Source organism: Pseudopipra pipra, chromosome 7, assembly GCF_036250125.1.
Source record: "Pseudopipra pipra isolate bDixPip1 chromosome 7, bDixPip1.hap1, whole genome shotgun sequence".
NCBI lineage: Eukaryota > Metazoa > Chordata > Aves > Passeriformes > Pipridae > Pseudopipra > Pseudopipra pipra.
Window position 1 is genome coordinate 3840035 of NC_087555.1, and position 23643 is coordinate 3863677.

General features: G+C 45.4%; 1 protein-coding gene across 4 annotated transcripts in view; it reads left to right on the plus strand.

Annotated features, from left to right (window-relative positions):
* Positions 1-728: 728 nt before the first annotated feature.
* The window catches only part of LOC135416934 (arf-GAP with GTPase, ANK repeat and PH domain-containing protein 1), a 319524-nt gene continuing 296609 nt past the window's right edge, over positions 729-23643 (plus strand). For 2 of the 4 annotated variants that reach the window (XM_064660296.1, XM_064660297.1), the window contains exon 1: positions 729-1076. In XM_064660296.1, the coding sequence (XP_064516366.1) occupies positions 914-1076 (163 nt within the window). In that variant the 5' untranslated portion in view covers positions 729-913. The remainder of the gene's footprint in view (positions 1077-23643) is intronic. The other 2 variants (XM_064660301.1, XM_064660299.1) reach the window with 2 other exon arrangements.

Genomic DNA, 23643 nt, shown 5'->3' on the forward strand with positions numbered 1-23643 from the left:
TTCTTAAGTCCTGGCTACTTGGGAATCATTGGAATGACAGAAGGGGTAGTAAAGGTTTTTGGAAACTTAATGCAATTGGGCATCATGACAGGACAGGGGGGGATGGCTTTAAGCTGAAGGAGGGTAGATTTAGATGGGATATTGGGAAGGAATTCCTGGCTGTGAGGGGGGGGGGGGGGCCTGGCACAGGTTGCCCAGAGAAGCTGTGGCTGCCCCTGGAATCCCTGGAAGTGTCCAAGGCCAGGTTGGACGGGGCTTGGAGCAACCTGGGCTAGTGGAAGGTGTCCCTGCCCGTGGCAGGAGGATGGAACGACATGGGCTTTCAGGTCCCTCCCAACCCAAACCGTTCTGGGATTCCGTGATTATCAAATTCATTGATCTGTATTAAAAAAATCCAAACGGCTTTTTTTTGTTTCTGTTTAAGAAGGTCCTGCCGTCCCCTGGGATTCCCCGGGGCGGGGCCGGTGTCCCCCCCCCGCCCTGCTCCTCTCCGGGACTACATTTCCCGGCGTGCCGCGGGCCCTGCGCGGTGACGTCACCCGGCGGTGCGGGGGGCGTGGCCCGCGCGAGCGTGGAGCGGGGCGAGTGGGGAAGGACGCGGGGCGAGCGCGCAGGGGGCGCGAGGCGGAGGGGGGGCCCGGCCCGGCGGGGGGGGAGCGGGAACGGCACCGGGACAGGGACACGGACACGGACACGGACACGGACACGGACAGGGAGCCGCGGGGGGCTGAGGAGGCGGCGGCCAGAGCTGAAGCGGGCGCGGGTCCGGGAGCGCGTCCTCGCTCCGTCCATGGGGCGGGGGGCGGCCGTGCCCCGCCCCGCCGGGCAGTGACAGCGGGCGGCGAGGCCGGGCCGCCGGGGCGGGGGGGTCCGGGCTCGCCCCTGGCCGCGGAGGGGCCGCGGCGGCCGCGCCATGAACTACCAGCAGCAGCTGGCGAACTCGGCCGCCATCCGCGCCGAGATCCAGCGCTTCGAGTCCGTGCACCCCAACATCTACTCCATCTACGAGCTGCTGGAGCGCGTGGAGGAGCCCGTGCTGCAGAACCAGATCCGCGAGCATGTCATCGCCATCGAAGGTGGGACGCGCCGGGGACGGGGGGCGAGCGGCTGGGGGTGCGCTGTGCCCTTCCAAACTCCCCCAGCCTTTGGTTCTGTTCCTCCAAACCTCCCCCAGCCTGTGGGTCTGTTCCCCCCGAACCTCCCCCAGCCTGTGGGTCTGTTCCCCCCGAACCTCCCCCAGCCTGTGGGTCTGTTCCCCCCGAACCTCCCCCAGCCTGTGGGTCTGTTCCCCCCGAACCTCCCCCAGCCTGTGGGTCTGTTCCCCCCGAACCTCCCCCAGCCTGTGGGTCTGTTCCCCCCGAACCTCCCCCAGCCTGTGGGTCTGTTCCCCCCGAACCTCCCCCAGCCTGTGGGTCTGTTCCCCCCGAACCTCCCCCAGCCTGTGGGTCTGTTCCCCCAAAGCTCCCCAAACAGCCCCTGGTTCTGTTACTTCCAAAGCCTCCCCCCAGCCCATGTCCCTGCTCCCCCCCAAACCTTCCCCAGCCCCATGGCCCTCCTTCCCTCCAAAACCTCCCGCAGCCTGTGACCCTGCAACCCCCCAAACCTCCGCTAGCCCAAGGCTCTGCTCCCCCCTTATCTTCCCCACTATGTCCCCGCTTCTTCCCAGCCCACGGTTCTGTTTTTCCCCAAAACCTCCCCGAGCACATGTCCCTGCACCCCTCTAAACCTCCCCCAGCCCGTGGTTGTGTCCCCCCAAACCCTTCCCAGCCCGTGGTTGTGTCCCCCCAAACCCTTCCCAGCCCGTGGTTCTGTGTCCCCCCAAACCCTTCCCGGCCCGTGGTTCTCTTCTCCCCCCAAACCCTTCCCAGCCCGTGGTTCTGTCCCCCTCCCAAACCCTTCCCAGCCCGTGGTTCTGTCCCCCTCCCAAACCCTTCCCAGCCCGTGGTTCTGTCCCCCTCCCAAACCCTTCCCAGCCCGTGGTTCTGTCCCCCTCCCAAACCCTTCCCAGCCCGTGGTTCTGTTCCCCTCCAAGCCCCCCGGGCCGTGGCTCTGCTCTCTCCCCCAACCCCCTCGTTGGGAGCAGCCCCCGCCCGGGGCTACCCACCCTTCCTTCACTCCCCGTGGGTTTTTCGGGGCCCGGGGGGCTGTTCGAGCTTGGTGCCCGTCGTTTCCCCGGCGCTGAATGCCCGGCGTGGCCCCTGGGTTGGGCTTTGCGGGATGCAGGAGTTGTGTTGGTACTTGCCCGCTGCCGCCGTGCGGGAGAGCACTGGGCTGCTCCGGGCCGGGGCACAGGGAGAGAGAGAGAGGGACGACGCTGGCTTTGCCTGCGGGAGGGCTCGGGAAAAGGCAGTGCTCCTCGGTGCTCCCTGCGACATGTGATGGAGACGGCGTGGGTTGTGGCTCAGGGGTGTGCGGTGGGTAAACACGACGTGCAGCTGGGTTACAGAGCCCTGGCGGTGTGTGCAGTGGTGTAAAAACAGCTCGGGAGGCAAGATGGAGATAACAGCCTGTGAGCTTGGATTTATGAGCATCTATCCCCGCAGGAGCACCACGGAGGCTTGAACGGCTTAGGATGTGCAAAACGAGGGAAAAATCATCCGTGTAGGGGAGTCTGCAGATATTTATCCTTAACTGTCGGTGCAGTTAAAAAGGGCAAACAGTATTGGCCAAGAACATGTGCTTTAAGGAGAAATTTCAGAGTTATTTTGCACGATAACTCACTGAGGTTCACATCGTGTGCTTTCCCAATCGGAATATCCTGCTGCTGTTTTGGAAGGGGTTCGGGGCAGCAGAGTACGAGGTACAGCAGCTGAAACAGCTGCCTAAACCATCTTGCATTGGTGGCCTGGCTGGTCCTTAAATTATACGTAATCAAAAAGCCCTGATGGAAAAGCTGCTATGGAGATGTTTACTTGAAAGATTTGTTTGTGTGCCTCTTGAGCAGTGCAGCTTGAATAGACAGACAGCATGTTTATTGCTGGTAACGTTTTGGGTTCAGTGTGTTTGTGGCGAGTCACTGAGGCTGGCAGTGCCTGTCACTTACTAAAGAACACACTCCCCAGCTAAGCATCCACATCTGATCAAGTGTGGGGTAGAGATTTATGCATGTTCTCTGTTTGAGTAGTCCCTACTGGAATTATGGTGTATGGCTGTCGGCTTTGTGGGGTTTGGGAAAGTGCTTTGCCTTTTCTCCCTTCTTCTAAAGAGATAAGAACTTATGAATATATATTGTGGCATGGGCACTGTACCTGTCTCTGTGCTGCTAGTGTTTGGATTTCTGCAGGATAGATGATGCCTTCAGCAGGACATTTTTTAAAGTGGTAATTAATACATGTTCATGTGGTAAAAATATGTTTCTTGAATAAGATGCTTGGACTGTAGTGATGTGCCAGGTTTGTGTGGCAGTGGGAGGAGGATGTGAAGCACTGTATGCAGTTATCTCCTTAGCATGTGACTTGTGTTAGTCTTTTCATGTAGTGATGATTTCTGTTACCTAACTGTGGCTCAGCTCATTTATCAATCACAAAGACTTGAAAACCAAAATAGCAGCCTGCAAATGTTTCAAAAGCAGAGCTGATGAGTAAAATCTTCACAGACAATTTGCTGTCTAACTTACATTGGACACTGAGTCGTGAGAGCAGAAGGAGCTTTGATTGATGGCAAAGATTTATCTAGAAAAGGAGTATATGTTATGTCTTTTCCGTTCTGAGCGCTCTTCAGCTAGCTCTTAAATACTAAAAACTGCATGTAGCAAAAGCAACAACTCCTCACTCCTTTAGATTATAACTCCACCAGGTTGTATTTTTGATAAACCTCCTTTATCCAACTGTTTCTCACTGGTGGCAGCTTTTAAATCTGTGTGGTAGTGCTGTATAGTGAAAACAGACATTTGCTTAGCGGTGGTTGCATTCCAATTTTGCTGCAAAGAATTTAGTGTTGTTCTGATTCTCCCCAAATCACAAAACCTCTTGGACTCAAGGTACTTTAGGTTCCCTGGCAGGGAGGAATCACGGTGTGGTTGGTGTGTGGCTGGTGTGAGTAAGTTTTTGCTGAAATAGCTCCTTCCAGCACAAGGAGAGCTGTGCCCTGCAAAGAACAGAATGTAGTCTTGTTAGTTCAGGCTGCTTAAAACCCAAACTCCAACCAACACGTGCTCCTTGAACAGCTCACATTTAGCTCTCCTGCTCAGGAGAGGTTTGACAGCTCTGGAGAAGAACATGTTTGGAATCTAAAGCAATTTGGGACTCTTTCAGTGAAGGAGAGATGCTATTACTGCTTCTCAGAATTTTCCTTTCAGTTTAGAGTGGCACTCTCTTCCCAGCACTTTGGATTTTAATGGCCAGGAAAACCCTCCTTAGGTTTGGAATTCTGCTATAGCAGTGTCTGGACACCCTTGCTGGACCAATGAATATTAAAATAATGTGAAATTAAAACTCTCCTTTCAGCAGCAGCAGCAGTTCTTTATATTCAAGTACACGAGTTCTGTCTAATCTGAAGAGAGCAACTGCCAAATTGGGTCTTAAATTGACATGTCGATATTTATTGCACGGAGGTTGCTTGCCTTGTATTCTTCTAATTTTCCTGTGGTACTGGGTGAAACAGTTCTGGGTGATATTTCACTTCATTAGTTTTTCCTCAGTGGATAAAAATGCTAAAAATCAGTTACTTTCAGGTTCTTGCCTGTCAGAGTTGCAAAGTCAGCAGTTTAAAAGCATATACTTCTGTGCTGTATTTTTTGTATGAAATTCATACTAAGTAGCCAAGTAGTTTTAGATGCTGTTATTTAGACTGTTAGAACAGGTTTTAGAACAGAGTAACTAATATTATTAGTCTGTTGTACAGCCTTAACTGCAGTAAAATCTGCCTTCACGTGGTCTGTAGTTCACAACATCAGTACTTCATCAACACGAAGCATTGCATATATCAAGTGTGTTGTGTGCTTAGGAACAGGGAGTGGAAAATAAGAATTGCTTTCAGTGGTTTTTAAGTTGCTGAAAGTATCTTGGGGTTTCCAGGTGTGATGGTCTGTAAGGGGAGGTAAAAGCTGAGGAAGTCAGTTCCAGATTCTGTCATCCAGGCTGAGACCAGCACTGTATTGTTATGAAACTTTAAGAATGATGGAAGACCAAGGAAAAATGGTGAAAAATTTAATTTTTAGTCCTTCATGAAAGGATTTTAGAACACTTTAGCCAAGATGACATCGACATTATAAGCAGTCTATAAAAACACATACTAATATACTTATTGCTAACGTGCTGGTGCAGCAGGTGTTGAGCATCTGAAGTAGTTTGCTGTCCTCCACAGTGGCAAGCCCATCAACATGGGAAATATCTTGGATTCTCTATCAGTAAAACAAAGTTTAAACAATCAGACTTAAGATACTGGCTTCATTTTGCCTTGTGAGCAATTTGAAGGTGTTTCCTGTAGTGTCTGTGGGTCCTCTTTTATTCCCCGTCTCTAAATGAAGAGGAAATCCGATTGTATGTATTTATTTATTAATTTAAGGGGAGGTTGTTGCTTTAATTGGTGCAAATGCCCTACCAGACATCATGTAGCTGTGAGTTGCTGTGTGCATTTTGTGATTTTTGTGCTTGTTTTTCTGTTAATAAAAAAAGAGTGTCGTAAATGACAGTTTGAATTTTGAAATTATTATTATTAAGTGGGACTCAAGAAATAATCTAAGTCTTAGGGAAAATAAGAGATTGCACTGCCCTGAGCAATACCTTCCAAATGTACAGAGGTGCACTGGGGGAGTGAGTGGGTGGGAGAAAATGGCAGAAGGTACAAAGTGATTCTCCAAACATCCCTCTTGTTTCAGATTTCGGGAAGAGCACAACAGAACATGAGAAGGTGCTTTTTTTTGTTTGTTTGTTTGTTTTTATGTTGGTTTGCTGGGGGATTAAATTTGTGTGATTCAGGCATAGGGAATTTGCCCACATTCCTGGAGCACCAGTGGCTAATATCAAAATGGAAAGACATTTCCTTTTAACCTGGAAGGTCACGGACTTCAGTGTGTTAATAAGCACCAAGACTCAAATGCTTGAGATTAACTGTTCTTGCACATTAAACTAAAAGTTAGATTTGATAGTTGTGTCTTGTTACTTTTATCTTACCCCAAGTGGAAGTGACTGTGCTTTCTGGCTTTAACTTGCATGTTTTGTTGCTATTTCTGCAAAAGCTGCAGGATAAAGTATCAGATGCTTTTGAGCGAGCGCATGAGAGGTACAGCTCAAGAGGAAAGCCTTGAGCCCTTAACTTCTGAGGAGAACTTCTAATTCCCCCAGGCAAAGAAGGAGACCTGCTGTGGATCAGCTGATGTTGTTGGAACAACTGTGTTGTGAGGCTTTAGGTTTTCCAGGGAGCGTGCCGGGCTTCTCCCGGCGTTTGCTTTGTGGGATTAGCTGAAAGCAGCAATGCTGATCCCAGAGCCCGGGCTGCTGTGTATACACACCACTGCTCTGGCTTCTCTTCCAACTGGCAAACCAGTCTTACTCCCTAGGAAGAGGGGGCACTTGGCAATCCAGTGGATTGGCCACTGGATTTGCTTTGGCTCAGCTCAGGCACTTGGGAAAAGGAAACACTTTGGAACACGGGTTGCTGTGTTCCTGTTGTGTGTTGTCCTGAGCTAAGGACAAAGTGGCAGTTGTGGCTTCTGGAACTTGACAGCGGTGCTCGAGCTGAGTGTCTTCACAAGACCTATTTTCCAGTTAGGTATATTATCCAGCACTGGAGGTAGACATGGTCTCAGTCTCAACTTGCCACCTGAAGGAAGAGATTTGTGTCTTGGATCATGTTGTGAAAACTGATACGGGAATATGAGATATGTCATTAATGGCTAATATTTAAGCCATGAACTTATAACTGTCAGGCTCCAGGATACTTGTAAGTGAAATAAAAAAAAACTACACTTTTTTTTTTGGCTAATGATAGGGGTTTGGAGTAATGCCAGGCAGTTGAACAGCTTCTCCCCAGACCTCAGAAATACTCTGTTCTCCACTGCATCACCGCTGGGAGCTGGATTTGTCCTTACCAATAAGCAAGGTGAATGGCAGTGCTGATATTTTTGGCAAGTCTTTGAAGAAAAGGTAATGTAAGCTACAAAAAATCTCAGAACTCAGTTGCATCTCAACTGTGTGACCTTTTGCTGACAGTGCATTTCAGACCTCCCTTTCTGCAGTTGTTAGTTTTTGTGTGAAGGGTTTCCTTCGTGACCTTCGTACACATGGCTTTCCATCGCTTGTGGAACAAATCTGAAATGATTGCTTAGTAATCTGCAGTGGATAAAGTTTTCTGTCCTGAGAGAGAAAGCATTGTATTAAATAGTTTTGGTAATCTTGACGTCTGTGGGAGTAAGAGATTTGTCTTCTGTTATTAGTTTTTGTCCTTGACTGCCTCCAAGCACTGTTTGTACTTCATGTCACCTGTGCTGGAGGGCAGCTGTGGCTCAACTTCTCTTTTGTATTACTGGTCCTCGCACCATGAAATAGTTGAGCACAGACAGTGCCAGATATGGACAAGTGGAGATGCTGCTGATGTTGGATGTACAGACTTTTGTGATTTCTGTACCCTCAGGACTTAAATACAGTTTCCTGGGTGTCATCTCTGTGTGGAGAGAGAGGTACTCATGGAGCACCATGGGGAGGGTGAGCAGGTGCCCTGCCCGAGCCAGGAGAACAGAGGGTGAAGGGCCAAGATCCCAAGCACTGGAGCACTGTCTTGAAGTCTCAGTTTGGTTTGGGAGTGGTGTGGTGGTACTGGGAGCATCCCTTTCCCAGCTGAGAGCACTGGTGTGATGAGCTGTACCTCTCTGGGAGAGCAGCTTGGCCTAGGTTCCTCCCCCTGTGCCTGGCCTTGATGGGGTGTAGATTTTTTTGTTCTGGTTTTGTTTTTCTTACTGAAGTCTAAATTCCTCCCTGGCACTGGTGAGGGCACCCGAAGTGCTCTGTGCAGCCCTGGGCTCCCCAGGACGGGAGAGACACGGGCGTAGTTGGGAGAGCCCAACAGAGAGTCAAAATGAGAGTGGTTTGAACTTGGGATTCTCTTATGTCTGTAAGGGGAGACTTTTCAACTACTTCTTAGTCCTCTGGACAGAGCTTTTGATCCGAAGTTGTTTGCAATTAATTTGTGCTTCTGTTGCAATAGTGATAAGGTTATAAATGCTGCATGAATCTCGTGACACACGTTAGCAATCAGGTAACAGTGCTGTCTATGATTTCTTAGAAAGTTTGTCTTAAATTCCTAATTTCAAGGTGGAAACTGCGAGATTGTCAGGTTTCCTTGTTGGTAGTGAGTCCATTGTGGGCAGCTGGCAGTTCCAAAGTATTTAATTTTTTTTTTTTTTTTTAAGTGGATGCAAGCAGATGTGTTACTTAATCAGTATGTGCACATTCAACCTCATTAATGCCATTTCAGGGTTCTGACTAATATATTTGGAGCCTGTGTAATGGTACAGATGAAAGGCTGTTAAGATGGCAGTGCATTTCTAAGCCAGGGAATGACTTGTTCTTTCACTTTTCTTTTTTTATTGCTTAAAGAAGCTTCATTTAACCACTTCAGGAAGCAAGTACTAAAACTACAGGGTTGATGTGTGTGAAATGTGTAAATTCAGTGTCTCCTGTAGTAACTTCATTAGTTTACATATTTGAATAAAGAATGTAAACGTTATGTTTAGACAGCTATTTTGTTTGGTAATTTCCCCTTCTATGTGAAGAAAGATCCAGGCAAGCAAAGGGCCTCTGGAGAACACTGGAATTGAATGTGTAGCTTTAGCTGGATTGCTTTGTTTGTGTTTGTCTGTGAGAAGCTTAAATTAAATATTTGATTTCTTTGTTGTTGTTGTTATTTGTAAGGGGATTGAAGACCTGTTCATAGCCTAGACCAGACACAATTTAACTTGAAGCCTTGACTTGAACTCTGTAGTGCTTACATTTTCTATTAAACTAAAGCTACAGGTGAAGTTCTTCCTGTTAGTAAATATTCTATTAATTTATGCCACTGTTTCTATACTTTGCAACTGTATTTTTCAGTGACATAGCCAGAAGAGCACAGACACAGCAGGCAGTCACTGGTGCAGGGTTTTATAGCATCACTGCTTTGTTACACAGATACAGTGGGTTCCAATGTGAGATATCCATTATCTTACAGTTCCAGCTTCCTGTGCTCAGGAGAGCAGCCAGGAATCCTGTCTTTTAGGTATCACAGCAACTGTGCTCTCCAGAGGAAATATGCTGAAAGTCTGGCAGGGGGGTGCCCAGGCAGCACTGGGGTAAATGGATCCCATTAACCTGGGAAGTGCTGGTGTGCCTGAGTTAACGCCTTGGGAACCAGGAGCTTTCTGCAGCACTTGTCCATCACCCAGGACAGGTGTCCCAGGACCTTCCACGAGGAGGTGGCTGGCGTGGGAATTTGTAGGAACATGGAAAGCAAGCGTAGCAGGATGATGGATTAGATGTTAGACTGCAGCTGCCTGTCTGAATAACTGGCTTTGCATATTTATGCATCTTATGAAATGTTTCATTTTTGAAAGGTAATTTGTACACAGAATATAGAATCATCAATATGCTTCTGTATTTTGTGCTGTCAGAGCCTGTTCCTCTCCATGGAGTCAGAGGTAGGTGGAGTGCAAGCCTTGAGGCCTGGAATAGTTAACAGGCATCTCTGATCAAACCTGCTTTGCTGGGATAATAAAGTTGATGAACTGAAGATACCCTCATTGCTACGTGTGTACCCAGAGGATGGAGTGGGGATGGCCAGTGTGTGGACAGATGGGGAATTTTGTGCCTGCTTAGAGTAATCTGGTTTTGGACTTGAAAGTTTCCGTGTGCATGTTGAAGAGATGTTATATATCTCCCTTTTTTATTTTTTTTTTTTTACCCCAGGATCCATGGAACCTTTTGTTACAGCTTCTCTGACAGCATGGAGCTGTGCCAGGGCAGGGTTAGGCTGGGTAGCATGGAAAGGTTCTTCCCCCAGAGGGTGATTGGGCACTGACCAGGCTCCCCAGGGTTTGGTCATTGCCCCAAGGCTGCCAGAGCTCCAGGAGCGTTTGGACAACACCCTCAGGGACAGGATGGGATTGTTGGGGTGTCCTGGGCAGGGCCAGGAGTTGGACTGGATGGTCCCTTCCAGCTCAAGTGGTTCAGGAAGGTGACCTTGCTGCAAATGATCAGTGTTTTGATAGCTGCCATTTTTCATCCAGCAGTGAATTTCCTCAGAGATACCAGGCAAACTCAGGGAAACTCTCCTTAACTGAGGAAGTGTGGAAAGAGGTTGAAATATCTGAGGCTGTGAAAAACACGACGTTGAAATACATCTCCAGGTCCAGGAAAGAATGTTAAATATACTTGCCCAGATCCTTAGTGAGCGAAATGTTGGAGCTTCGTAACTCCACGGTGGAAAGGATCTAAGAGTCTTCTCAAAGCATAGAAACAATTGTGGCTTTACAGCTTAGATCTGCTGCTTTGAGCTGGGTTAGCAGGTGCAAGTTGATGGAATGGCCCTTTTTTCCTCCTGCTTTCTACACTGTTACAGCCAGGGTTAGTCATTCAGGGAAATTCCTGGAGGTGGCTTGAAGCTTGATAGTAATTTTAATGTCACAGAGGCAAAAATCAGGTCATCCATCAGCCTTCAAGTGGCAGTTGTAACACCAATGCAGTGAAGACAACCCACTATAGCAGTAGGAACTGATGGCACTTCTTGCCATGGACTAGGCTTGACAAATTACCTGTGTTGCCTGAAGAAGTTGAGCTGACTGCAGGATGCAAAGGATCTTGGCAACTAAGTCTTTAGTAATGCTGGAATGGTGAGAAGGGGCAGTTGAGCTGCCACTGGATTCTTAGGTTTGAATATTGATGTCTTGTCTTTTGTAAACTTAATGTAATGGTATGAGTTTGGCTCCAGTGACCAAGTGCTTTGTGATGAGGAGAGAGGAGATAATAACTGATACTTATGTCCTGTTAAACTTATGGTCATTGTACAGCTCATCTGTAGAGCTTGAAGATGTTTATAATCAGGTAGAGGTGACAGGACATGACAAATTTGACCTGATAAGAACTAAGCAAAAGTCAGAGATGGGAGCAGTGCACGATCACCACAGTGACATAGGGCTCAATATCTGCTGCTGTGGCTGCGGGGGGAGCTGGGTTATAAAGCAGGTGTGGAGATTGGGAGAAAGATGGGCTCTGTATCTCTGGTTTGGATCACTCTTCAGCACTAAAACCAGAGTGATAGCGTGGAAAATCCTAACAGATGTGGGCATTTGATTGTGAGAATTGTGATAAAGCAGCTACAAATCATTTTGTTATGAATTGTGCCATCTCTGTGTCTGGCCAGATGATGTTATTGGTTGTACTGCCAAGGGTACAACTGTCAACTATCAAAGCTAATAAATAATGACAGTGAAGGAAAATAATGTTCCTTCGCTGTCATGAACATAAAATCGATGTAGTAGAGTTTAAAAATGCTTTTGTAGTAAAGCTTTGTTAGTATTTTCAATACACGCTAAAGAATTAATAGGATTATTTTCTTTCTGCTGTGGATAAAGCTGAGTAATAGTTTTCCTTCAGCAAATTTGGTTTGGATTGCTGTTCAGGCTTGGGGTTGAAAGATTTCTGTGGGTTCCTGGGCCAGCTTCTGAGCCCCTGCACAGGGTGGTGACACGAATGATGGATGATGAAACTGTAAAAATGGACAGTGCTGCTGGTATGCTCTGAATCCCGCAGGATCTATGGCCGCAGGATCTGTGGTGCAGCCTGAGTGCACGAGGGGCTTTGCTACTGTCCTTTATCACTTTTTTGAGTTCTTTGAACGTGAATCCCTGGTTTCACCCTTGGAGCTGAGTAAATGCAAGCAGGGAGGAGCCCAAACAAGCCGCGGAGAACGATCCCTATACCCTGAGGCGACTCATCTATTTAGTCCCATTTCATTACTTTTCTCATGCAAAATAAGAGGCTAATTTTAACCTGCATTAATTAAGCTTCAAAAATGCTTCCCCGCTCTGAGGTGTCAGCGTTTAAGAGCATAGAGATGTGTATCAGTACGTGAGTTTATGGGTGGAGGGACCTGGCTGTTGACCTACCTTGAAAAATAACTTTGTAGGGATGTCGGTTGGTTATGGGGGTGACAGTGGCAGCCAGGTGGCCAATATTTACAGCAGACAACTGCCTTGATAACTGCTTAATGCACATTAAAATTGGTATTTTAGCTGAGGGCAGGAGCCCTACGTGACTTCCAAAAAGACATTAGTTCTCTGGGAATATTTTCCTTACTGGAACATCTTTCTTGCTGCATAATAGGATTCAGTCAGAGGGTTGCTGGTTTGATTTATGATGCTAATTGGTGTGGTAGTTGATGTGAACTGCATGTACTAATTGCTCACTTGCTAATCCCCTCCAACTTATCTGACAAAAGCTTTTAACATGGAGCATTATATGTGTTTTAAAACAAACAACTGGAGGCCCCTCTTTTCCTTTAAATGCCTAATCCAAGTACTTGTCCATTTCAGTTACTGAAACGTTAAAGGGAAAATTCAGTGGCTTTCATGTAGTCTCACTGTTGTTCTTTTTGGTGTTTAAACAACTGCTGGAAAAATATTTTTCCAGAGCATGCTTTTTTTCCCCCTTAAGCTGGAAAATTAGCATTATCTATATGGTAATAATTTTTACATTGCTGTTTTCTATATGGTGGAGATAGAATATGTGTGATAGTTGTCTGTGCAGTTTTAGGTAATGAAAGATTTGCTGTGCCATTTGAATTGGTGTTGGTGGGAGTGCAGCAGAAACGGCAGTGGGAAAACATAAGGAAAATAAAATAGGGACAATTCATGCAGTGATGTTGGGATAATAATAAAGGTATTTTTACTGTCTGTGATCCTGGTAAAGGAAATGAGCATTGAGTATTTTACTTAGTGTGCAAACCAGTGAACTTTAATGTAAACCAGAGGGCTTTTATTTCTGGGCTGATAGGAAAAATCCTAATGTTAGATTATGGAATGCAATAGCCTAAAGAGGTTTTCTTAAATAAGGCAAGAGCTGTTCAGGAGGAAGCTGATTCTTCAGTTGTGCAGGCTCTGTGTGAGTGGGGAGGTTCTCTTTGCTTCTGTAACATTACATTAGACAAAATGAATATTAATCTATCTCCAAGTTAATATTTCAAGGTGATTTAGACCCTTTAATCATATCAGGTTTTCCAATTTGAGCCTTTCTGGCTTACTTTCACAGCAAGTGCTGAAATGAGACTACAGACAGCTGAAAGAAATTAGTCAATTTGGAAGAAAAAAACCATTTAAATACAGGTGTTTGGCTGTGATTTGAACATAGGCTGTCAACAACAAGAGGCAAAATACCTCAGTGACCTAAAAAGTGCAAGTATGTCCCTTTAGGGATTACTTGATGTTAGGTAATGACATGCTATTAAAATTAAAGCTCACATCTATATCCCTTGATTTGCTAACTAGGCCAGAAGCTTTTTAAAAACTCGGCAGATAAATGGGGAAAATGAATTTTGCCAGAATTTGTAGGGAGCAAGGTAGCCTACTGGTGGTGTTTCAGGTTATTATTGTTTAAATTGGTATGCAAATAAGGTGTTGTACTCAGGCTGAGCTAGCTACCTGCTAGAAACTTGAGTACAAATATCATCATCTGGGAAGAAAGCAACACTGAAGTGTCTTAGAAGTTGTCTGGTATCTCTTAATTCCAGTGCAAGGGGCAGTCAGAGGAACCCTGTGCAGTGCTGAGCCGTTTGCCCTGGGCTCTCTGCCATTCTGCAGCTGCTCTGGGGTAGTTTTCATCCTGTTTCCCTCCTCAGCACACGGGAATATTGCCTGCAAGGTAAGTGGTGATATTTGAGAAAAGCTGTTGAGTGATGACACGTCAGGTAAATGAAACATGGATAAATAGTTCCAATTACAAACGGGGCTAGATCTTTTGAAAACAAAACCATTGAGGCTGTAATTAAAAAAAACCAACCCAGAACAACAACGTGCTACAAACAGGTATGGAATAGCTGTATAAATCTGTTCTTTGTGAATATTATGAGCTGTCTTACTGCCTCAGCACCAGTCTCTTGTTTGCCTCTGTGAATATGTTGATCACATCAATCAAAAGGCTGTTCCTAAGTAGGTATGTGAGCTGAGACAGGACATTTATTGTCCTCGGGGGAACATATTCCCTGGACAGTGGTTCAGATACAGGTTTCACTGGGAATAGTATGAGGAGAACACTGCAGGGTGCCAGGAAAGCCCTCTGCTACCCTGTGACTCTGTGCAGTCAGGCTGATTCTTTTGTCCTTGGGGTGTCTGTTGTCTGATTCTAGTCCAGTCTTTTAAAGCAGAACATGAAATCTGGTCTTAGAAGATAGTGCAGTAGGCATCTGGAAGATGTTGCCTCTGCACTAGTGCTGGTGGCTCATTTGTTGGCATCCAGGGTGGGTTTTGTGTGGTGGATGCTGTGGCCAAGCTATTGCAGAAGCCATTCCACGTCACACAGAGTGAGCTGAGAGCTGAGTGTGGTTGCTGCCGGTGCTGCAGTTAAATCAGTTACTAAACCAGTTTATATCCAGGTGGGCTTGTCCTGAGCACAAAAAACCAGAGTGGTTCCATTCCCAGATGGAATTTGAATACATGGGAGCAGTCTGTGACAGAACTGTGTTAGGTTTCATCCTCTCCTTGGGAAGGTGGACAAGCAGAAGCTTTGATGCTGATGAGTGATGTGAGATGCAAAATCATCGCCTTGGGACAGAATGTGGGATTTGTTTTTTAACCATAACAGCTTGTAAGTAGTTCCTGTGAAGCTGTAAAAATGGATTGTAATGGTCAAGATAGCTACATACACTTGAGGTGTGGGATAGTCAGGGGTTTCCTTACTTGCAAGAACCATTTTGTGCTGTGTTTGCCTCCAAGCAGCACAAACAGGCCATTGAAACATTAGAATATAGAGGCTTCAGTGTACTTTGCTCTTATTCTAACAAACTTCTGGAGTGGTTGCAGGCTGTTGGCTTTTGGAAGTAAAAAGAAGCCAAATTCTCGTAATACTCAAAGACCAGCAGCTGTTCTGGGAGACTTTGAGGTATCAACTAAAGTGACATAACTGGAGAGAATTTTGAAGGCTTCTGGATTATCACTTCCATCTGCTGGGATGGGCTTTGATGCTGGACCTGGTTCTGCTTCTTGTTCTCTGTGACTGCCAACTTTCAGGCTGATTTCTGTATTTAGGCAGTTCTATGAACTCTGTAATAATGAGCAGCTGATTTAAAAGCAGAGATTTTTAACTACAAGTAAACTATGGCACTTGTTAATTTTGTGTCTTCCATCCACTTGTCAGGAAATGTATGAATTTGCAGTGAACTTTTAAGTCTTTAAATTAACAAGTAATATATTTTCTGAAAAGAACCGTGAATCAAGTTATTTGTATTTATGTTGCAGTCAAGTGACAGGGGAGTACTTATTAGAAGGAATAGGTAAAGTACCTTGCTAATGACAAATTGTGATGTAAGATGAAATAACTGAGGTACAAAATCACATCTGTAATGTGGTGTTTCTCATGCAGTGTCTCAACGAGCTTGCATAAAAGGAAACAAACTGCTGTGTGTTTACTCTTGAGGAGGTGAGAGCTTTATGTTGACAAAGGAAACAGGATTTGCTGTCATCTTGTAACCTGTGGCTGATTACTAATCTTATGGAAATGATGTATGGAGCAGATGAGGCCTGATTAATAATAAATAAAGTTGCTGCGGAGTCTTTTTGGGGAACAAAACTAAGCTTTTATTTGAATTCTCTTTAAACCCCTGCAGAGTAAAGCCTCCAAGTTAGTCAGGTAAGCAAAGCCTGTAACCTGAGGGTTATATTTCTCTGCTTCTTTGTGCCTCAGAATTACTGCAAACTCCATTCAACTTGAATTCAAAATGAGGTGATGTGCTGCTTGATTCCCAGATTGGATTTAGCTGAAAATAATACTAGAAAGTGAAAGGCTTGTGGTAAAGTGGAGCCACAGAGTATAAACTTGCTAAAAACAGGTGTAGATCTTGATGATCTTCTGAGAGTGTAGCTTTAGAGTGGGTGAGGCTGTGAGACTGCATGTGCTGTTGCAAAGCTGGTAGGTGTTGGAGGGCTGTTGGCTCCAGTCAGAGTGTTGCTGTCTTACACCTAAACCTCCTTTTTCCTTAAGGAACAGCGGAAAGGTGGGAGGATGCACGGGAGCTCTTGCTACTGAACTGCTCAACAGGCTATCAAATAACTTGCAGGCTCTAACAAACCTGAACCAATGTCTCTGGGAGGTGTGTGTGTTCCCTTTATCTGCAGCTAATGTTGAAATGGAGTTGCTTGTGTGATCGGCAGTGGAAGATTTTAATTCACCTTGCCAAAATGCTGTTATGTATCATCTTTATGGCAGCTTTTCCTTTCTGTGCAAGTCTCAGCACCATTAGGGTTGCACTGCACACAAGGCCTGCAGCTCAACACCACTCTTGTTTTCAGCAAGAAGAAAGTTATCATGCAAAAAAGTGCTGAATGAGGACACAACATGGTCTGTTTGGGCTGGTTGGACGTGTGGGGGTCTGAGCTGAACACAGTGGGGCACAGTTGAGGTACTGCTCACTGCAGTGTCTGTGGCTTCCATAAGTATCTGTTGGTGTCTGCAGTTATTCAGAGAGAAAAACAAGTTGGAGGTTGACTTTTGGGAAGGGTATATTGTAATAGGACAAGGGGGGATGGTATTAAAGAGGGTAGCTTTAGTTTTAAGGAAGAAGTTTTTTTACAGTGAGGGTGGGGAGGTTGGGTGGTACAGGTTGCCCAGAGAAGCTGTGGCTGCCCCTGGATCCCTGGAAGTGTCCAAGGCCAGGTTGGAAGGGGCTTGGAGCAACCTGGGCTAGTGGAAGGTGTCCCTGCCCATGGCAGGGGGTGGAGCTGGATGATGTTTTAAGATTCCCTCCAATCAAAACCATTCTGTGATATTAAGGAAAGGAAATCTGATCTTCATTCTGATCTTGTGATTGACCATCCAGAGTTGTTTCTTTTTTGGAGGATGGTGAAGTTGTCTGTTGGAGACTTGTGAGTGAAAGGGACAGTTTGTTGCAACTCGACCTCCACTATAGTGGACAATGAAGAATTTGTATAACTTGGTAAATATGAACTGTGTCCTAGGCTTGAGTGAAATAAGACAGACTTTGCTGAAGTCAAATTGTTTTATGCTATTTGGTGTTGGCTACTTTGTATAGTATAATGTAAGTAATTTTACAATTAAGGGGTGACTGTGGCAATCTCTCTATGTTGAGATAATTGCAGCACTTACAGGAGCAATTTCTGGGCAAAGCATTCAATTAAGTTTTGCATTGGACAGTTGGCATTTTCTGGAGAAACAGTTCTTTATCCCAGAGTTCAGGAGCGCTTGAGTCCCAAGTACATTTGACTGGGTCTCCCTGCACTCAATCCCTCCTCCCCTTGTCTGTCTGCACTACACAATCCAACTGCTCTGTATCTGCTGCTTTCCATCAGTGAGTGTGGAAAACCACACCGTGCTATGGAGAGGAGAATTCTGCCAACATAAACTTTCCATGGAGACATTTATCAGGAAATTTCATTGAATGAAAAAATAAGCTAATGGGGCAGCAGAGATCAGCCTTCTCATGTTGTCCTAATGCTTCCTTTTCCCTGGCTGCCCTGATGCCCAAGTGTTTGGGTAGTCTGATAACTGATGGCTGCAGATATATTCCAGTTAGAGCAGTAACCCTGCTCCAAACATACTCTTAAGCTTTTAAGAAATGTGATCTTGTATGTCAGTGAATAACACAGGATTTATATTTTCTGGTTTTCAGTACAAGTTAAATTTGTGTCAGAGCTTGAAGCATTAAGTGCTTGTGAACAGAATGTGAGCAGAATGTCCAGTCCATAGGGTGGGAGGGTAAATCCATGGAGTTTTCTTTGCTGTAAAGGTAGGGGTGCTTAGAAGTTTGATTTTTACTTTATTTTCTAAATATTCATGGTTCAAATCACTGAGGTTTTTTTTTAACTGTAAAAGCTCTCAGTGGAGATAATTGGTATAACTAACTGTAATATGCCTCCTCCAAATACTGTGCTGCATTTCTGTGAAGTCCCTTTCCATCTGGTTGTCTGGCTGTAGCCCTCGTAAAACTGGTGGTTTTCATGTTGATACTCTAAAATTCTAAATTCTAAACTCTCATACAAATGTTGCAACGGTGAAAGACTTGTAAATTTTGACCAGAGTTTTCTGTGTTGCCAAACACAAGGTAATCTCATCTCTAACGTGGCGCTGTTGGATATTCAGAGTATGCAAACAGGAGGAAGTTTTCTCTTGCAGAGTTCATGTCCTTTGGAGTGTGAGGGACATCTGAGATGGATCTGTGGATACGACATTATCGACTTTCTTCCAGGTAGCTGTTTGTTGTTTTGTTTTGTTGGGGGTTTTTTGAGAGCCACTGTGGCTGTACCAGTTTTAAAAGCAGATTGCAAGTTGTTCATTTAGATTTTCTAGCTTATATTGGTACTTTTTGCCTAGTACCTTCTGGAAATGGAAAATTGGCTTGGAGGTGTGAGTGGAACACCACGTGTGTTGCTTTGACAGTGCTGGGGAAGCCTCACTAAAGCAGTAACTTCATCAGCCTGTGTGTATCTTGACTGATAAGCGTTGTTAGACGTCAGTATCACTCTTCAGCAGTTCAGTAAAAAATGCTCTTCCCTATTAAATTTAACCATCATCCAGAAGACTTTAGGTGAGGTTTAATGAGAACACATTCTGACTTGCTGCTGGGGAGTGTTGGCCTTTTTTAAATGCATGCTGCTAGCAGCTCCTGCTAATTTTAGATCATGTGTTCTTGAAATGCCAGTAGTAGCTGCATACTTACTAACACTGAAAAATAAAGGGACTTTTCACTCCCTGGAAGATGTGTAAAAACCATGGTATTATGCAGAAGTTCTGTGTTGAATTCCACCATGGTCAAGGCTTAGGAATTCTTGACTGACTTGCCCTTGGGTTCAGTTTCAGTAACTGCCCAGGCTGTGCAAACTTCCAGCAGTGTAGCTGTGCCTGAATGTGTATGAAATGTGTATGAATGCAGCTCCTAATCCTGTGGGACAAGGGATCAGCACATCAGAAGTGAACTCTGTGCTGGCATCCAGATGAAAATGTAGTGGGAATTAGTCTAACAAGTGAGTACGTCCTGGAAGTTGAACCACGTCACTGAAAGCTTATTTCAGGTCACAATAACTCGCTGTTTGCCCGAAAGAATTTAGCTTTTCATTTGTCTTGAACCACAGTGAAGAATTACATAGCAGGTTGCTACCGGTTTATGTCTGAAAAGAATTTTGAATGATTCCTGCTTGGGTGATGACACTGTTAGTGTGTAATGTGGCTAAAAAACAACTGTTGCCTGCATTACTGCAGTTGCAGAACTTCACAGCTTTGCAGGGGGAGTATTTAATTTTCTTACTTTTTTTTTAATGGAGACTTCAAGACTGACAGTGAACAGGAAAGGATTGATGTCAAGAACAGAGCCACTGATACATCCCTGGGTAATTTGAAAGGGTGACAATAAGACAAGTTTGATGAAAGGCCAACACAGTGGATTTGGAGCGTGTTTGCATGTCTTTTAGATCTCTTAATTCTGTGAGCTGGAGATGATACCAGAATGAACCCCTGCTCTGCTGTCCTGCAGGGGATAAGCAACTGTGCACTCAAGGCTTGATCTTGATGGCAAGGTCAAGAGCAGCTCAGTGCTACAACACCGGGTGACCGTCATCTCTGGCATGTGTATCGGTGTGACCTTGATAAGGGGAAGCCTTCTGGGACTTTATACTGAAAGAGAGTAGGTTTAGATTGGATATTAGGAAGGAATTCTTGCCTGTGATGGGCTGAGGCCCTGGCACAGGTTGCCCAGAGAAGCTGTGGCTGCCCCATCCCTGGGAGTGCTCAAGGCGAGGTTGGATGGGGCTTGGAGCTAGTGGAAGGTGTCCCTGCTCATGGCAGAGGGGTGAAACTGGATGAGCTTTAAGGTCCCTTCCAACCCAAACCATTCTAGGATTAAGGTTTGCTCATCCCTATAATTGTGCTGTCTTCATTTGCCTTAAGGGGTCTCTCTGTGGCTCTTCGTGTGGAGGCAATGCCTGGAACCCCTCACCTCTCTCCAGGCTGAGCATTAAAGCCTTTATTAAACAAAAAAACAAAGCAAAAACTTGGAGCTGTTTTCGAAGGTTTTCTGTGAAGTGGGGATAATGCTCATAATCTTTATCTTGTGTGACAGAAAAGTACCTGCTTGAAAAAGGAACTTGCTGCCTGTGTGGGGACAAGAAACGGGGGTAGCTGGGCTGCTTTCAGGAAGCCTGGGAAATCACATTGTTTTCCTTATGGCAGGAGCTGAAGTGTCACTGTTTCTCCTGGTTTAAGTGGGATGTGGGTGGCAGCCCAGGGTGGGTAGGGCAGGGTGCTGCTCCTCACAGCCAGGGCTGCAGCTGGGGGCCACTGCCTCTGATAACAGTCCTTATTTGTCACAGCATATAAGGTAAACCTTTTCCTCAAGTTACATAGAAAGAAACACTTGCTGTTCAGAACTGGTTTTTATTCTTCTCTGTCCACGACAACAGAAGATTATCACCAGGTGTTTGTAAATAGACAGGCAGTGTGTACTGAATGCCTAAGTCTAATCAAGTGCTTGATCCTGTAATCACTTGCAGTGATTATCTTTACAAACAAATCTGCCAAATACCACATTATTTCCTAGAAATACATAGCAAGCTATTGTGCTGGGCTGATGCTTGTTTGTCAACAGGAAAGGAAGTGTTTTCTCGTGGAACTATTTCATTTGGGCTGGAGGCCTGGTTGGGTTTGGCTGGTCTGTGGGCTTAGCCAGGTAGTCAGGACAGAGGAAGAGCTGTTCATGTTCTGGCTGAGCTCTGACACTGCAGAAGGCACCGTGTGTGGTTCAGGGCTGGAGCCGAGTTGGACACCTCCAGAAGCCTGTTGAGAAGGCAGAGGGGGCTCTGAGCCGAGGTGTGTGTGCTGATCAGGGCAGCCATCGATCTCCCTTGGCTGCTGCTGCTACTCCGAGCTCATCTTTGTTTCCTCAGGTTTTGTGGATCTGCAGAATTCCTTCACTCTTGAGTCATGTCTGAGGTCGATTGTGACTGAGTCTCTTTGAGAAGGGTTTAAGCAAAACAGTGGTACTTCTTAGGACTTGGTCAGATGCCTACTTGGCTGTAACTGTTGCAAGATGATAACTGCAATAATAAATATTTCAAAGAAACTGGATCTTACTGCATTCTCTGAGCAGTTGTTATGAGAATGACTTAATTAGATTTCTGGGAATGAGATGACTTTGAGCAATCAAAGTGAAATATAATAAGTCACAATACCAGGAAAGTCCTGTACTACTGTAACTGACTGGACTCGGAGGGGTTTATTTGTTTGTGTGCTTTTCAGGAATGACAGAATCAGGCTAATATTTATTAAACCTTGGCCTAAGAGCAGTGGGAGTTACTATGGAAGAATGTCAGATGCGTCCTTTAAACACTGGTTAATACAATATAAGAAATGAGCCACGGGGCTGATACTCATATCTGAATTAGTGTTTTCAGCTTATGCTTAGTATTAAAAAAGGAGTAACTGAGTGCCAGTACCTTAATGATTGCTCTTTCCTGTTTGGAGGAACCTTCTAATGAGTTCCCTACCTCCTTAGCACTAATGGCTACTGATGGAGATGGACTGAGGTTCTCCAAAGGATCTCGAGGATGTTTTGGGCTTTTATTAGTGTTTATTTGCATGGAAGGGCAGATGATGAGAGCAGTGGACTCAAGTGGAGGTGGGCGGCTGTCCAAGCTAATAAAAACACTTGGGAAAGTCATTAGGGTTTGTATGGGAGGGGGAAAGTGGGGTGCATCTGCAGCCACTGGCTCAGGAGTTTATTTAGTGTCAGAGATTAATTATTGAAGACAGATGTTGTTAGAGCATTGCAGCTCTATGCTAATGGAACAGGGGATGATTAACGTTTGTGTGTGGGTGGGGAGGAAATGCAAAAAACGTCTTAAACTACTGGGAATTGTTGCTCCTGAGAGTAGGTTCCAGTGAGGGGAGCCTTCAGTTCAACTTCAATTTACCTTAAATTGAACAACCCAGTTGAATTCAGCCTTTGCTTGTCTTTTTGTACCTCTCCTGCCTTTTTTTTGTTAGTGAATTTGTCATTCCTAACTAGAGACATCATGGAGTTGATCCAATATCTTCTCCAGATATGAACTCTGTTACAGGGAATTCCCCACGTTAGGATGGGGGAAGCACTATGAGACGTGGGCTGTGGAAGCTATAATTGACTCCCCAGCAGCAAGTCAGAATATGGACCAATTAATCAAATAGAATAATTTCATGAATTTCCAAATCCTTTCTCTGGCAAATTCCTGAATTTTGAATTTTGGTAGGTTTTGGAAATAGCAGCATTTATTATATTTCACAATAAACTAGATCGGTCTCACTAGTTTGTTCTCATATTAAAAAAACAAAATGACATAAACTCCTTTTTGAATATATCTTTGTTCATGTTGGGGGTGAATTTCTTTGACAGGCTGCTTTGAGTGAGATGTGCTCTGGCAGGCAACTTCAAAAATAGAGCTCTGCTAACACCCAGGTTTTAGCATAACAATGGCTGATGGATGAGGACTGTGCTGAAATGTTGACATGAAGCATAAGCCAGGATGGTGAGGAAAGAATCTATAGCATGTATAGATGTAAAGCAAGGGGGTGTAAGATGTAAAGAAAAATAATACAATTTCATGGAATCATAGAATGTGAAGGGCTTGGAAGGGACCTTAAGGCTCATCCCATCCCACCCCCTGCCATGGGCAGGGACACCTCCCAGCAGCCCAGGTTGCTCCAAGCCCCTTCCAACCTGGCCTTGGACGCTTCCAGGGATGGGGCAGCCACAGCTTCTCTGGGCAACCTGTGTTGTGTTGTGTTGTGTGTGGAATAACACACAAGGAGATATCTCTCTGTATATCTGCTGCACCTGCTAAGCTTTTAGAAGGCCAGACTGGAGCTTTGGTAGTAAAAAGATAAAGACACAGAGTGGATTGTATTGAGCAGTAGCCTAAGACCCACAGGGACAGGGGCTCTGGAGGTTGCTCACTTTTGCCAGTGTGGTTGATTTAGGTCACTGTGAGAACCTGCAGTATTTTGAGGAGAAGCTGCCCAGTTCATGGCTGTGCGTTTTGTGGTTTGCCTCATGTCCAAGGCCTCTGTGGGAATGAGGGTTGGAGATGTTGGCTACAAAAGCACTTGGAAAGTAGATCTCCAGACAAGCCCGTGGTTTCGTTCTGACTGATCTTTGGGGCTATAATGGCCCAGTGCAGCTGCCTGTTCACTTGAACTGTGTGTTGTTTGAGTAGTGGGGGCACAGCTGATGTGAAAAAGCAAGATAATTTAAAATTTGAAATAGTTCATCCAGAATTCTTTCCTCGGAGGCCCTGGCACAGGTTACCCAGAGAAGCTGTGGCTGCCCCTGGATCCCTGGAAGTGTCCAAGGCCTGGTTGGATGAGGCTTGGAGCAACCTGGGCTAGTGGAAGGTGTCCCTGCCCATGGCAGGGTGGGGGGAAGCTTTAAGGTCCCTTCTAGTCCAAACCATTCTGGGATTCTGTGATAAATTGTCTGTCATAA